Source organism: Panthera leo, chromosome B2 (assembly GCF_018350215.1).
Source record: "Panthera leo isolate Ple1 chromosome B2, P.leo_Ple1_pat1.1, whole genome shotgun sequence".
Classification (NCBI taxonomy): domain Eukaryota; kingdom Metazoa; phylum Chordata; class Mammalia; order Carnivora; family Felidae; genus Panthera; species Panthera leo.
The window spans coordinates 130,804,926-130,817,542 of NC_056683.1; the positions used below are offsets into that span (position 1 = coordinate 130,804,926).

The window sequence follows — 12,617 nt, forward strand, 5'->3', positions numbered from 1 at the left end:
AAGGGGGTTAGAATACAATTTAAAACTCCCAACGTAGTTTTTATTGGTTCAGAATGATCAACAATAGGCAAATCAAATCTTGCGATTAATCTCTGGCTTTCCCACCTATACTAGCTAGAGACTCAGACAAAAGCAGTCAAGAAAGACAGGGGGGATTTGATCTAGCACAAAGCAGGCTCTAGGTGGATTCTGTATTAGATACTAGGTAATGAAATCACTGGAACTGGTCTTAAAAAAGAAGCCTGCAACTGGAGGGTGGTACCATTTCATTATATAGGTTGATAAACACTAAAAAAAAATTTTTTTTTTTTTTTAACTGAACTATCAGGAGCTACAGGAGAGGTTAATAAAGTTGGCAACCCCAGTAGTCTTTTATTTTCAATCTTTAGAATCTCAGATTCCCACTACATTATGCCCTGATTCGTGAACTTTTCTTCTCTTTCCTGCTTGTGCTTTTTACTTCCAAATGAAAAAGCAAGAGTCCCAAAATAATACTGAAAAGACCATGGTTGTTCTTAGAGCAAAGTCAATGGAAGTGAACAAAGAGACAGGGCAGACTTTCTTCTGCATTTTCCTCGTAACTCAAGTCCCTCCAACATTTAAAGTCAGTTCATATTGATTATTCAAATCATTCATTTATTTATTCAACAAAAATTCCAAGAACTATATTAGGCACTGGATATACAAAGATCAAAAGATACACTCTGTTACTCTCCCAAATATACAGTCTAATGCAAGTTACAGAATACAGAGGAAAACAAAAAAGATGGTTTATACTGCTGGTTTGGCCTGGGTGCAATTTAAGTGAATGTTTTATTATACTGTCTTAATGAGTACTACACATATTCTACTACTTATTTATTTGTTTGTTTATTTATTTAAAATGATTATTTTTGAGAGAGAGGGACAGACAGAGAATGAGTGGGGAAGGGGCAGAGAGAGAGGGAGACAGAATCCGAAGCAGGCTCCAGGCTCTGAGCTATCAGCACAGAGACTGATGCAGAGCTCAAACCCATGACTGGATCATGACCTGAGACAAAGTCGGATGCTTACCCGACTGAGCCACCCAGTCGACCCTCTACTACTCTTTTTAATGTTTCTGTCTCAAATGCATAAATGAACTTTGGCTCAAATCTGTCAGTTTCTGAGAAGACTATTCAATGTTGCCACAGCTACAGAAAATAAATCTGTTAAAAAAGGTAAAAACAAAAAGAAGGGGATGGGTTATATGACAGGCAAGCCTGGAGGGGATCACAGAAGAGGCACAAAAGAGATAAGGATGAGGCGATGTGGACACCAATCTATCCTTACACAAGGTGTTAACAAAGTATGAATATTCTCAAGCCAGGTAAAATGGCAGCCTCAATCTAACTTGGCTTATTTTTTATTTTTATTTTATTATTTTTTAGCTATATCAGTAAATATACAGATGCAAAGATAGGTTGGAATATGTATTCTTGAGGAGGGTACATGGAGAGAGAAATCCTGCAAGACTACTAGATCACTTAATATATTAGGTTGATAAAGTTACATTATAAGCACCTTTGTCCTCTTTGGAAATTTTTGTCCCTTTTCTCATTACCATTCTTTCTTGATAGTCTCTTCGGTTTTTCCAGATACATATCCACCAAACCTGACTTTGTGATCAATGCTTGGCTTTGATCAAGTTTCTGAAACATCAGTGATGAAGGCCCAGCTTTGGAGTAAAGATACATCGTCTGTCCCCTGCCTTCCCTTGACCTTATCTTCGTGGTTGCTCTCCCTAAGGCACTAGTTCTAAGATCAACTGGAGAGCCAGGATGGGAGACATACAAAGTACCACCAGTCAGATCAAGTCAGTACCTTTCCTGGTGTTCCACTCATGAGATAAGCAGCCAAGAGTATTATAACAGTTAATGAAGAAAAAGGATGGGATTTTTCTTCTTTACAGCAAAAGAATCACAAAATGTTCTTTATGAAAATCTTTGTTCCCTTGCTTGTAATTTAATCAACAAAATCAAATAAGGTCTCTAAACTACATATACAGGAGGACTTTCACTTTCTGGAAAATAAACTGCAAAGTTAAAAGTTCTAGACTTTGGGTAGGATGTCAAGGCAATGAAAACATAGCAGATACCCATTTGCACCAAAGGCCAACAAAGACTATTTCTTATGAAGTCTGGCTTAGAAGTTGTCTAGTAGCATAACTAAAGATCAGAAATGTCATGTACCTCTTATCTACTCTAAGTAGGTGCAACTAGCTTATTTTCATCACAGAGTTAAAATTCAATGGAGTAAGGAAGCCCTATAGTCTTAGGTTCCTGTTTTAAAATTCTGAGAACCTAAAGTTTGAATTAAAATTTGTTACATGTGTTAAAAGGATGGAAAACTCACTTTTGTTTCTTTATCATATATTCACTAGATTGAAAGAATTCTTTTTTTTTTTTTTTTTCTTTTTGATGTTGATTTTTGAGAGATAGTGTGAGGAGAGGGGCAGGGAGACAGGGAGACACAGAATCCGGCTCCGAGGTATCAGCAAAGCCTGAGGCGTGGCTTGAACTTGCGAACTGTGAGATCATGACCTGAGCTGAACTTGGACACTTAATCGACTGAGCCACCCAGGTGCCCTGAAAGAATTCTAATAATAAAGTAACCAAGGAGTATCTGACTTAGACTTTGATCAACCCTTCCCCTCAAGAATGTGATTAAATATCTCACCAAGTCATTCTTAGAGTGAAATACTGCTTTTCATTGTCTGAAGTCTTATTACTGGGGAAAGGGGCGGGAACAGGTAAAATTCTTGAGTATGGTGTAGAACATATGCAGTGGTTGGCTTTAGTCTATTCCCTTCACATCCATTTCCTGTTGCTGAGAATCCTTATTTAGGGAAGGTAGGAAAGGAAGGAGAACAGACAGGAGATCTCCCTAGTACAGCAGCAACGTGCTACTTGCACTTGATTTAATATAAATAAAACTAGTGTTCTATGACTGGAGAGTTATTATTGCTTTGTATTATATTCCTTTGTCATCAGTCTTGCCTTTCTCCCTTGAGCCCCTCTATATTCTATTTATGTAATCTCTCCACATTCATCTCCCACTTTTCTCTGCAATATCTATGGATTCTCATGGTCATGGTTTGCTCCATTAGTAGAATTAAGGGCTAAAGTGGCTGCTGGGTCCTGAAGAACATCAGAAAAAAGTCGAACAGTGGAGATGATGAATGCACTCAGTCTTATTTCTCATCAAACATTAGAGAGAATATTCATGTTTAGAGACTACTTTATGTCAACACACAGGGCATATCTTTAGAGATTTTACATGTATTATATGTATTCCATATATGTGAAATACATACACACTGGTTTATGTGAAACATTTGCAATCATGTCTTACATCAAAGAGTGCTGTCAGTCACTTATCACTTTATAGTGAAGTAAAATTGAAGTCATTTTTTGAAATTTGCCATTTACACACTCATCCTGCTAAAATTTCTTGAAGCAGTATAGCACAGTGAAAAAAAGAATATTACAATGATTACATGGATATTGGTGCCAGATGAAGTTGACACAGAAATTAAGGAAGATTTCTAGAAAAAAGTTCGAAGTTTCATTAGACTGGGGTGCTTGGAAGGTTTTTCTTTGAAAAGCAAATTTTAAATCTACAGGATTAGAATTATATTCCTTTCCACATGTCTTCAATCACTCTACCTGGTTCCACAGTGAAAATATTGTTCACTATTTACTGACTTTCTTTGATATGGAAGACATATCTACAATTAGGTAATAAAAGGTTTATGATACTGTAACAGAAATTAGGATGTGGAACAGAGAAGGAACATTGAAAGAGGAAGAGATGCGCTAATTTCCGCATACTGTAAAGTGAGGAGAGAGCATATACTGTCTACGGTCTCCGGCTAGTATTCTAAGTAAGAAAATCTATGTGTGTTACCAGAAGTCATATAGGTGACCTTTACAACGAACAACAGGAACTGATTGCTGTGGTAAGACAAAGAGGGGAGAAGGGAGGACAGCATTGCTTTTCACCGTGTGCCATTCCACTTGATTCTGAATAGATTTTTCTTTCTTTCCTACCCTTATCTTACAGATGGACAAGAGATTTAGGGGGCTGGATGAAGAGCTGTAATTCTGGGACCTTTTTAACTAGTTCGCCCCACAGTACGATCAGCACTGTGCTTATCCAAGCGAACGGGCTCTCTGAATGTGATTACTCTAGTGCGGCGTGCTACTGCACCTGCAGGCCTCTTCCTGCCCGAGGGCCAAATGGATGCCCAGCCTGTGCTGTCTGCCACAGATGAGGGGTTTCGGCTTTGGGAGAGGTGAGACAATCACGTCTAAACGGAGCACAGATTTTATTTTCATCTCTCAGTTATTAGATGGATTGATTTTTGCAATCTTTGAAACATTCTACATGCAAGAGTCAATCTTAAGATTAGAGATTTTTTGAAGATTTCATCTGACTGAAAAACACCACTTTAAAGAAGACAGATTTACACTACTTAGCCAACCCCCACCACCCACGAAAAAGAACTATGTTCTCTAATCAGTAATATGACCAACTAGGATTACAACATGGTTATGGTGACAAATAATACATTTTTTTTTCTTTAGGTTTCCATGGTGGGCTTGTAACTTGCAAATAACCTGAATATTCCGTACAAAGAAAGTCATTTCTGTCTTGGTATTGCCTGACATTGAGTACTTTTATTCTGGACGTTTCTTTTTAAAAGAGAACTAATTCTTTGAATGCACCTGTGCTGTCCATAGTAGTTTCTGCTGAGTAAGATCAGTTAACATTGCTTTATTTCTGTCTGCACCTGTTCACCATGCTAAAAACCCATGCTGGTAGTGGCAGATATAATTTAGTGCAGTTATACAGCTTGGTCTGATTGGTCTCATGAAGTAGGAGTGTTTCTCAAGCACATGTCTGGGGCAAATGTTGGGTTCTTCAAGCATTCACATATTACAATAAAGTTCAATGGAAACACCACCTATGCTGTGGGAAAGCTTACAAGTGCCCTAGGCCACCAAAATATCATTCTGTCCCTTTAAGTACTTTGCATAAGGATTTCAAAGACATAGGTTAGCAACTGCAAAAAAGTTAAAAATTTGGGTGCTCCTGGGTGGCTTAGTCGGTTAAGCATCCGACTTTGGCTCAGGTCATGATCTCACAGTACATGAGTTTGAGCCCCGCATTGGGCTCTCTGTAGTCAGCACAGAGCCTGCTTCAGATCCTCCTCTGTCCTCCTCTCTTTCTGCCCTTCCCCTGCTCATGCTTGCTCACTCACTCTCTCAAAAAAACCCATTTTTTTAAAAAAGTTACGAATTTTGTTATATCCAAAGGCTTTTAGGGATATTATATGTAAATACTATTCAACTACTTATGTCCATCTGTCTGTCCATCCATCAGTCTATCCATCCCACTATCCACCTACATACTCAGTACCTGTTAACATACCAGGCATTGTTCTAGATGCTGGGGATACAGTAGTGAATAAACCAAAAGTCCTTACCTCATGAACAGTGTCCTTTCCACATTTTAATGAAGTGTATACCCCACAAAGTGTTAAGTTTTTCAGAACAGTAATCTCATAAAGATAATTTATAATTTGTATCTTAGAAGTCTCTATTATGTGCTTGATGTTTGTAAGCTATTGCTAACTTTAACACAAGACTCACTAACAGTTCAGAATTACAAATGCTAACTTGGCCAGTCAATATAAATTGCTTTTTGTGACCATAATTATACTTACTCATGACATTTTCTAACAAAAATAAATGAATGCCCTCTAAAATTATCAGTTAGTGTTCATATAAAAGAATCTTATGTAAAAGTATTTAGGTAAGTATATTGAAATATAATTGCTTGCGGATTATATTCACCAAATTATTTTAGGATCAGCCAGAATTCTGGAATCATTTTTTTCCCATCCAGATGTTTAATTATATTAAGAAAATGTAAGATAGACTTTACAACTCTCATCCTTGAATCAACTGAACAAAAACTCAAAAAAAAAAAAAAAAAAAAAGAAAAGAAAAGAGGGGTGCCTGCGTGGCTCAGTCAGCTGGTTAAGTGTCTGATACTTGATTTCGGCTCAGGTCATGATCTTACAGTCATGGGATCAAGCCCCGTGTCAGGTGTCAGGCTGTGTTGGGTATGGAGCCTGCTTAAGATTCTCTCTGTCTCCATCTGCTCCTTCCCTGCTCACACAGGCTCTCTCTCCCTCTCAAAAAAGAAAAAAAGAAGAGAGAAGAAAACAAACAACAGAATTCTACACATACAGTTTCACACATGATATCGCTAAAATACTCTGGGAGTCTGAATGTAGAAATATAGTTATTTTTGTTTTCTCTACAAAGAGGCTGTGTAAAGACATCTCTATTATCAATAAATTTACTTGTTAAAGATGCAGATTTCTGGACCAGATTCCAGATCTAATGAGTTAAAATTTAAATGGGAATGGGGCAGGATAAATATGTCTTTTTTTTTTTTTTTTTTTTTTTTTTTAAGAAGGAGGCCAATTATTAGACACTCAAATGTTTGAGAAGCTGAAATGGTTGTGCACCTGTGCAGGATGGTGGGAAGGCTGCCGTTTTGCTGTGGCTAATACCCATGTAGTGTATTTTCTCCTGGGTAGAAACTTCGCATGACATAAAAACCTTGCCCATCATAGGGACAGGGTTTCCACTGACAAAAATGCTTTGTATGAAACCTCTCCAAACTTAGAACACAGGGAACATGCCACGTGGGGCATATGTTCTGCCAGGAAGCCTACTTCACCATCCAAAATGCCTGGCAGTTGTCAGAACTTGCAAGGGGAATTTTGTTTACTTTGTGAAATGCCCAGTAGGTTCCAAGGGTCATTTAGGAATACTGTCACAAAGCCGTTAGGGTAGAAACAGTCTTTAACTTAAGTGCATCCACTAAAGGGAACACCGATTCAGTTTGTTTCTATGGTCCATCAAAAGGATTCCTCATATTGTGAAATACCAGTAGAAAACAGGTCATGTTATTTAATACTATTTTTGTTTGTCAAATATCTCTTATCTAAGACCAGCTACATGATTAAGCACTATGTATGATATATACTGTCTGCTCTGAGAGTCTTGACATGAATACTTAAGAGTGAAGTAAACATTTCAGGTAATACAAAAACTTCAATGAAATAAAAAATTTATTTCTCAGTCTTGTGTAATAAAGGCCAGAGATTTGATAATCCACAATAAAATAAAAAATCCCTAGGTTTAGCAATAGTTTGATGTAATACTTAACAAAATTTCAAAATAATGCCCTAATTATTTACATAGAGTCATCTTTATTTTATATATGAATACTCCCTCAACTTCACAACTGATGATGTGACTATTCAGTAGGATAGTTTCAGATGCAGGGAGTCTGAAAAAACAATAGGCAGATGCTTCAAAGAGAAGGTGGCAGACAGTAGGGCAGAAATGTGACAACAGTCAGAAAAGGGGGCGGGCAGCAGAAGGCAGAAGTGGCAGACAGAAATGGTGACAGAAAAGGCGGTGAGAAGCAAAAGTAAATGTGGCAAGAAGCAAAACCTGCAAGCCTATCAGGTCCAATATTCATTCAGTCACTGTGCTTAATAAAAAGGGAATACAAGTATTGATGCATCTGTGACAAAAGAAAAGTTAACTTTAGTAAATTCTGTAATCTGACAACTTTTTATGAGATGCTCCAATTAATTCGTGTGTTCATCAGTACTGAGGTAAGACAGGAAGAAGTCAGAGCATAATAAACAGCATTTGTACACCGATATTCCCGTCCCAACAGGACAGCAAATCTAACTGCCTTGATCTCTCTCCTGTGTATCTAGGAAAGATGCCATAAAACGAACAGGTGTTTGGGTTTGATGGGCTCAATGACTCAGTTTCACAGAGGCCGTGCTGTTTACTGGTAGCTAGAGCAATCACTTCCTAAACTTCACGGCAGGAAGCCTGACACAGCACTTCTTTCTCACACTCATTCCTTATACTGTGATGAACGCTTTTATCCAATAAGGGTCAGCAGCCCTTCTTAGCCACGAATGCCATCTGTGGCCTTGGGATGTCTAAGGCCAAAGAAAGGATTAGAAGAGAAACAAGGGCTAAGAAAGACTTTTTTAAGGGAAGGAGAAGGAAACTGCAGGATTGGGAAGAAAGGGAGAGAGGGAACGTGGGAAGAAAGCACTTTAAAAAAAAAAAATTTTTTTTTTAAATCTTTATTTTTGAGAGAGAGAGAGAGAGAGCGAGCAGGGGAGGAACAGAGAGAGAGAGGGAGGAACAGAGAGAGAGGGAGACACAGAATTCGAGGCAGGCTCCAGGCTCCGAGCTGTCGGCACAGAGCCTGACGTGGGGCTCGAACCCATGAACCGCGAGATCATGACCTGAGCTGAAGTTGGACGCTTAACTGAGCCACCCAGGTGCCCCAGAAAGCACTTCTTTGGGTGGGGAGGAAGATCAGGTCTAACCATCAAATGCCTCAGGGCTGGTCAGCAGATTGCACCACAGACCACCTTAGTCTTCCTTCACTCAGTAACCCTTTGGCATGTGGCTTAAAAATACACATTTATCCAGGGGATTCACAAGGATCAGGGCTACATGACCCCTTTGAGTCATGATCCTCTCATCACTCAGTCTGCCCCATTCTGTGACTCCCCTACTGCTCTGCAGTTCCCTCCCACTCCCCGCCCTGCCTTTTCTCTTTCTGCTCCCGAACTCTGGTGGTTCCCCAGGAATGAGGGCTTTATGGCCAACAAACTCTTCTACACTTTTAACCTTTTGTGGAAATGCTGGTCTCCACTTCCTTGCTTTAACTAAAACACGGCTGTCCTTGGAGCACACCATTAGCTCAGCAGGCCTCTCGATGGAGACAGCCACTCTAATATTCCTTACACTACGAGCTCTGGTATCCTCTGGTCCCTGATGCAGGTTTCAGATCATTCTCTCTCATTTTTGTAAAAATTTCCATTCTTTTGGGCCTCATGAAGCCCAGTTATCCCCTAATTCTACCCTTTGCTGCCATCATTTACTGAACACGATCTCTCATTCACGAAAGGATTCAGCGGCCTATCTCAAAATCGTTAACTCTATACCTCAGCTCTAGATAGGGTACACTGTCCAAGTGGATAACCCCTTCAACATTCGAGTTACCTCTTCATTTCTAGCACCTTTTCTCCTCCACCTCACTTGGGTCACCTACTTCTGCAGCCACATCTGGAGTACTGAATACCTGTCCTTTCTGAAATGACTAAAATATCCCATCCTCTGACAAGTGCCCTTACAGCTTATTTGCTCAGTAGCCCAACCTCTCTGTTATTTGATTTCAGTGGGATTTCCACTTTCTCTTTATGTCAACACTGTCTTTTCAAGAAACTTACACTGCAGATTATCCCTTCTCTCTCTTATATCTTCAAACTATCCTTCTTTGCCAGAGATTAAACATACTGCAGAACATCTATCTTAAAAAAAACCCAAAAAACTCTAAAACAAAACAATCCCCCTTTCTGCACTTTGTATCTCCTGCTGGTTATAATTCTCTCTTTTCTACCTCATAGCTAAATTTATTATAAAATATCTGGGCATTTTCTCTATTACTCATTTTTTGTTCACTCCTCATTCCCTCCTAAACTGTTTTCTGCCTCTACGTTTCCAGGGAAAGAGCTCCTTCTGAGGTTGTCAATGACCTTCATTAGCCAAAATGGTCCCCAGTGGCTGAGCCCCCTTCAACATCACAGATACAGCTGATAGCTGCCTCCTCACTGAAGCAGTCCTCCCGTGGCCCCTGTGGACAGCATTCGCTCCTCAGCTGCCCATGGCCCCAGCTGTTCCTTCCTGGTCTCCTTTTCTGCTCCTCCCCTTTTACTCAACTTTCAAACAGCCCTGGAGTCCTACGGGACCTGGTCTGAAGCTAACTTCTGTGTCTCTTCTCGGGTAATCTCATCCACTTCCACAGCCTCCAACATCACTTATGCCAGTGGCTGCGCTGCACAGCTGTACTTGAGTATCTTAGCATTTCAAACACAGCATGTTTAAATATACCTTCTTCCAAATACCATCTACTGGCATCTGTACTACTTATTATCCACCTGATTTTTCACTTCAGAAACCAGGGGGTCACCTACAAAGTCTGCCTCATCAACTCCTCCAGCATTCTACCTTATCATTCACCTTACTTTAAATATCTCATGACTAGATCTGCTTCCTTCTGTCTCCACGACAGTCAAAGCCACCATGGCTACTGCCGCAGCCTCCTGAACCGGTCTCTCCAAAGTTTTTTCATTCTTCTCTATTCCTGCTAATCTAATTTCCACACTACAAGGAAAGGGATCTTTTAAAGATTCAAATCTAATCATGATAGTTCTCTGCTTATAACATGTAATGCCTTTCTGTTCATATGAAAAGAAAATTCTCAAATCTTCAGATGGCCCCTCAGCCTCTGGCCCCTTTTTGGTTTCCAGACGCATTTCATTCCCTTGTGCCTTCTACACTGCAGCCACTGAGTTCCACCGAGTTCTTTCTTGTCTCAGACATTCTATGTATTCTATGTATAGAATTCTGTGTATAGACGTTCTATGTATTGTTTTTTGCTGGTTTCTTTCTGGCTGCAGCCTCCTCCCCACTAATTCACTTCTCTCCTCACCCCAGCTGGGTTCATTCATTCATTCTTTGGACATCTATTTAACTGTCATTCCCTCAGAGGAGCCAGGTTTGATTTTCTTTTGTAGGGCTGATCATGATTCTAATATATTAATTATCTGTGTACTGTCTGTGCTTCCTGCTCCAACTCAAATTCTTTCCCCAACATTGCCAAACCGTAAAATCCACGGGGGCAGCACTCATGTCCGTTTTATTCAGAAATGTACTTTGTATCAGTGAGGCTCAGTACACTGCCTGGCACACACAATGCATCCAATAAACACGTATGGTATGAATGAATGAATCAATGAATGAATGAAAGGAAGTTCATTTCAACGTCGGGATTCTGTTTATCTCAACACACTAGAGAGCAATGTGACTGACATTTTCAGGTTTTACTCAAATAATAGTAGGAATAAACAGCAATTACATATTCTTTAATTCAACCACACTTTTTTCACGTGGGGGAATCCTATCACCTGCCTGACTCCTGATAGTTTCAACCTGTAGTTAATTTTCTTCAAAAAATACAATCCTTAAAAATAAGGATTTTTAACTCTCAACTACTCCTTCAGGCCTATATTCCCTGCTACAATCATATATTGATTTGTTCTTTGTCTAAGTTTGGTTAGGGAAGAAAAAAAAGCATGTTTAAGGAAGACAAAGAACAAAGAATTCTAGTAAAGGTTTGTTACCAAATAGATGCCCCTTAGACAGAAAATCCAAGTACAGATCCTATTTGGATTTCAAATTCTAGTCACTTTCTTAAAATTTTAGATGAAGCATGGGAGAAATTAGGAAAATAAAGCCAAATTTTGGCTATATCATGAAATACCAATCCATGTCATTTGAAAGTATACTATCTCCCTTTTGGGTTACCTGAGCGGCTCAGTCGGTTAAGCATCTGACTCCTGATTTTGGCTCAAGTCACGACTGAGCCCCCAAGAGGCTTCCATGATCAAGGGTCGTGGGATCGAGCCTGGCATGGGGCTCTGCGCTGAGCAAGGAGCCTGCTTGGGATTCTCTCTCTCCCCCTCTGCCCACTCCTGTCCCCCAATAAGTAAATAAACATGAAAAAGAAAAAAAAAAGTATACTATCTCCTTCTTGTGACAGTCTTAATTTTAGCAACCACTGTATTTTTTCTTCCAATTAGGTTGGGCTCACCCCTTTTCCCTGCTATGTAGGGTAAATGAAAGAATGAGGAAGAAGCTTTCTTTAAGTAAATCTCTAATTTAATCAGAGCTATATTTGTAGTAGACAGAAATATTATTGAAGATGATGGAGAACTGAAATTCTAAAATGTTACTTGCTTGCCACAGTGGACCTGATGATGGCCAGCCATGTTTGAAAAGTGTTCTTGTGTTTCTCCCACACAGAAAGGAAAGATGGTAAAGCTGAGGCTTTTGGGCAGTGTTCCTACGGACAGGAACAGTGGTTTCCACATGGTCACGGTGCCAGCCTTGTTCTGATTTTGATGCTCTCACTGCTAGTTACGGATTCCTATTGCATTGCTCTGACTATGCTTCTGCACGTTCTTAACCTACTGTACCTTCACAGGGATGTCCTCTTCCTGGCTGGCTTTCTCTGAGGTGAAGACGTACGAGATTTCTTTGTGAGATGTGGTCTGGCGGCAGATGGCACACTTAATGGAGCTTCTGTGAGACCCTACGCTGTACTGTTCAATAATAATTGAGATGCATTCATTACAGAAGCAGTGTCCACAGGTCAGTACTGCCCACTGGAAAAGAAAACACACGGAACACACCTCAGTGAGATGCTATCAAAGATGCCTTCCAACGTATAAACATATTAAAAGGAGAAGGGAGTCATTTCACTTCCTAAATGTTTTATGACATTAATATTCTTTAAGTCATAAACGCTAAGTTGTACTTTAAAATTAACTATTTTTTAGTCCAACAAGAGTAAGCTTCCATAGTCTTTAGTTCCACTCACACTAACTGTGAGCATAACAGCCAGCCAAC

At 39.6% G+C, this 12,617-nt stretch overlaps 1 protein-coding gene across 3 annotated transcripts in view; it reads right to left on the reverse strand.

Annotated features, from left to right (window-relative positions):
* Nucleotides 1–12,617, reverse strand: part of SHPRH (SNF2 histone linker PHD RING helicase) — a 95,311-nt gene that overhangs the window by 13,055 nt on the left and 69,639 nt on the right. For all 3 annotated transcript variants that reach the window (XM_042940018.1, XM_042940017.1, XM_042940019.1), the window contains exon 25: nucleotides 12,185–12,373. In XM_042940018.1, the coding sequence (XP_042795952.1) occupies nucleotides 12,185–12,373 (189 nt within the window). The remainder of the gene's footprint in view (nucleotides 1–12,184; nucleotides 12,374–12,617) is intronic.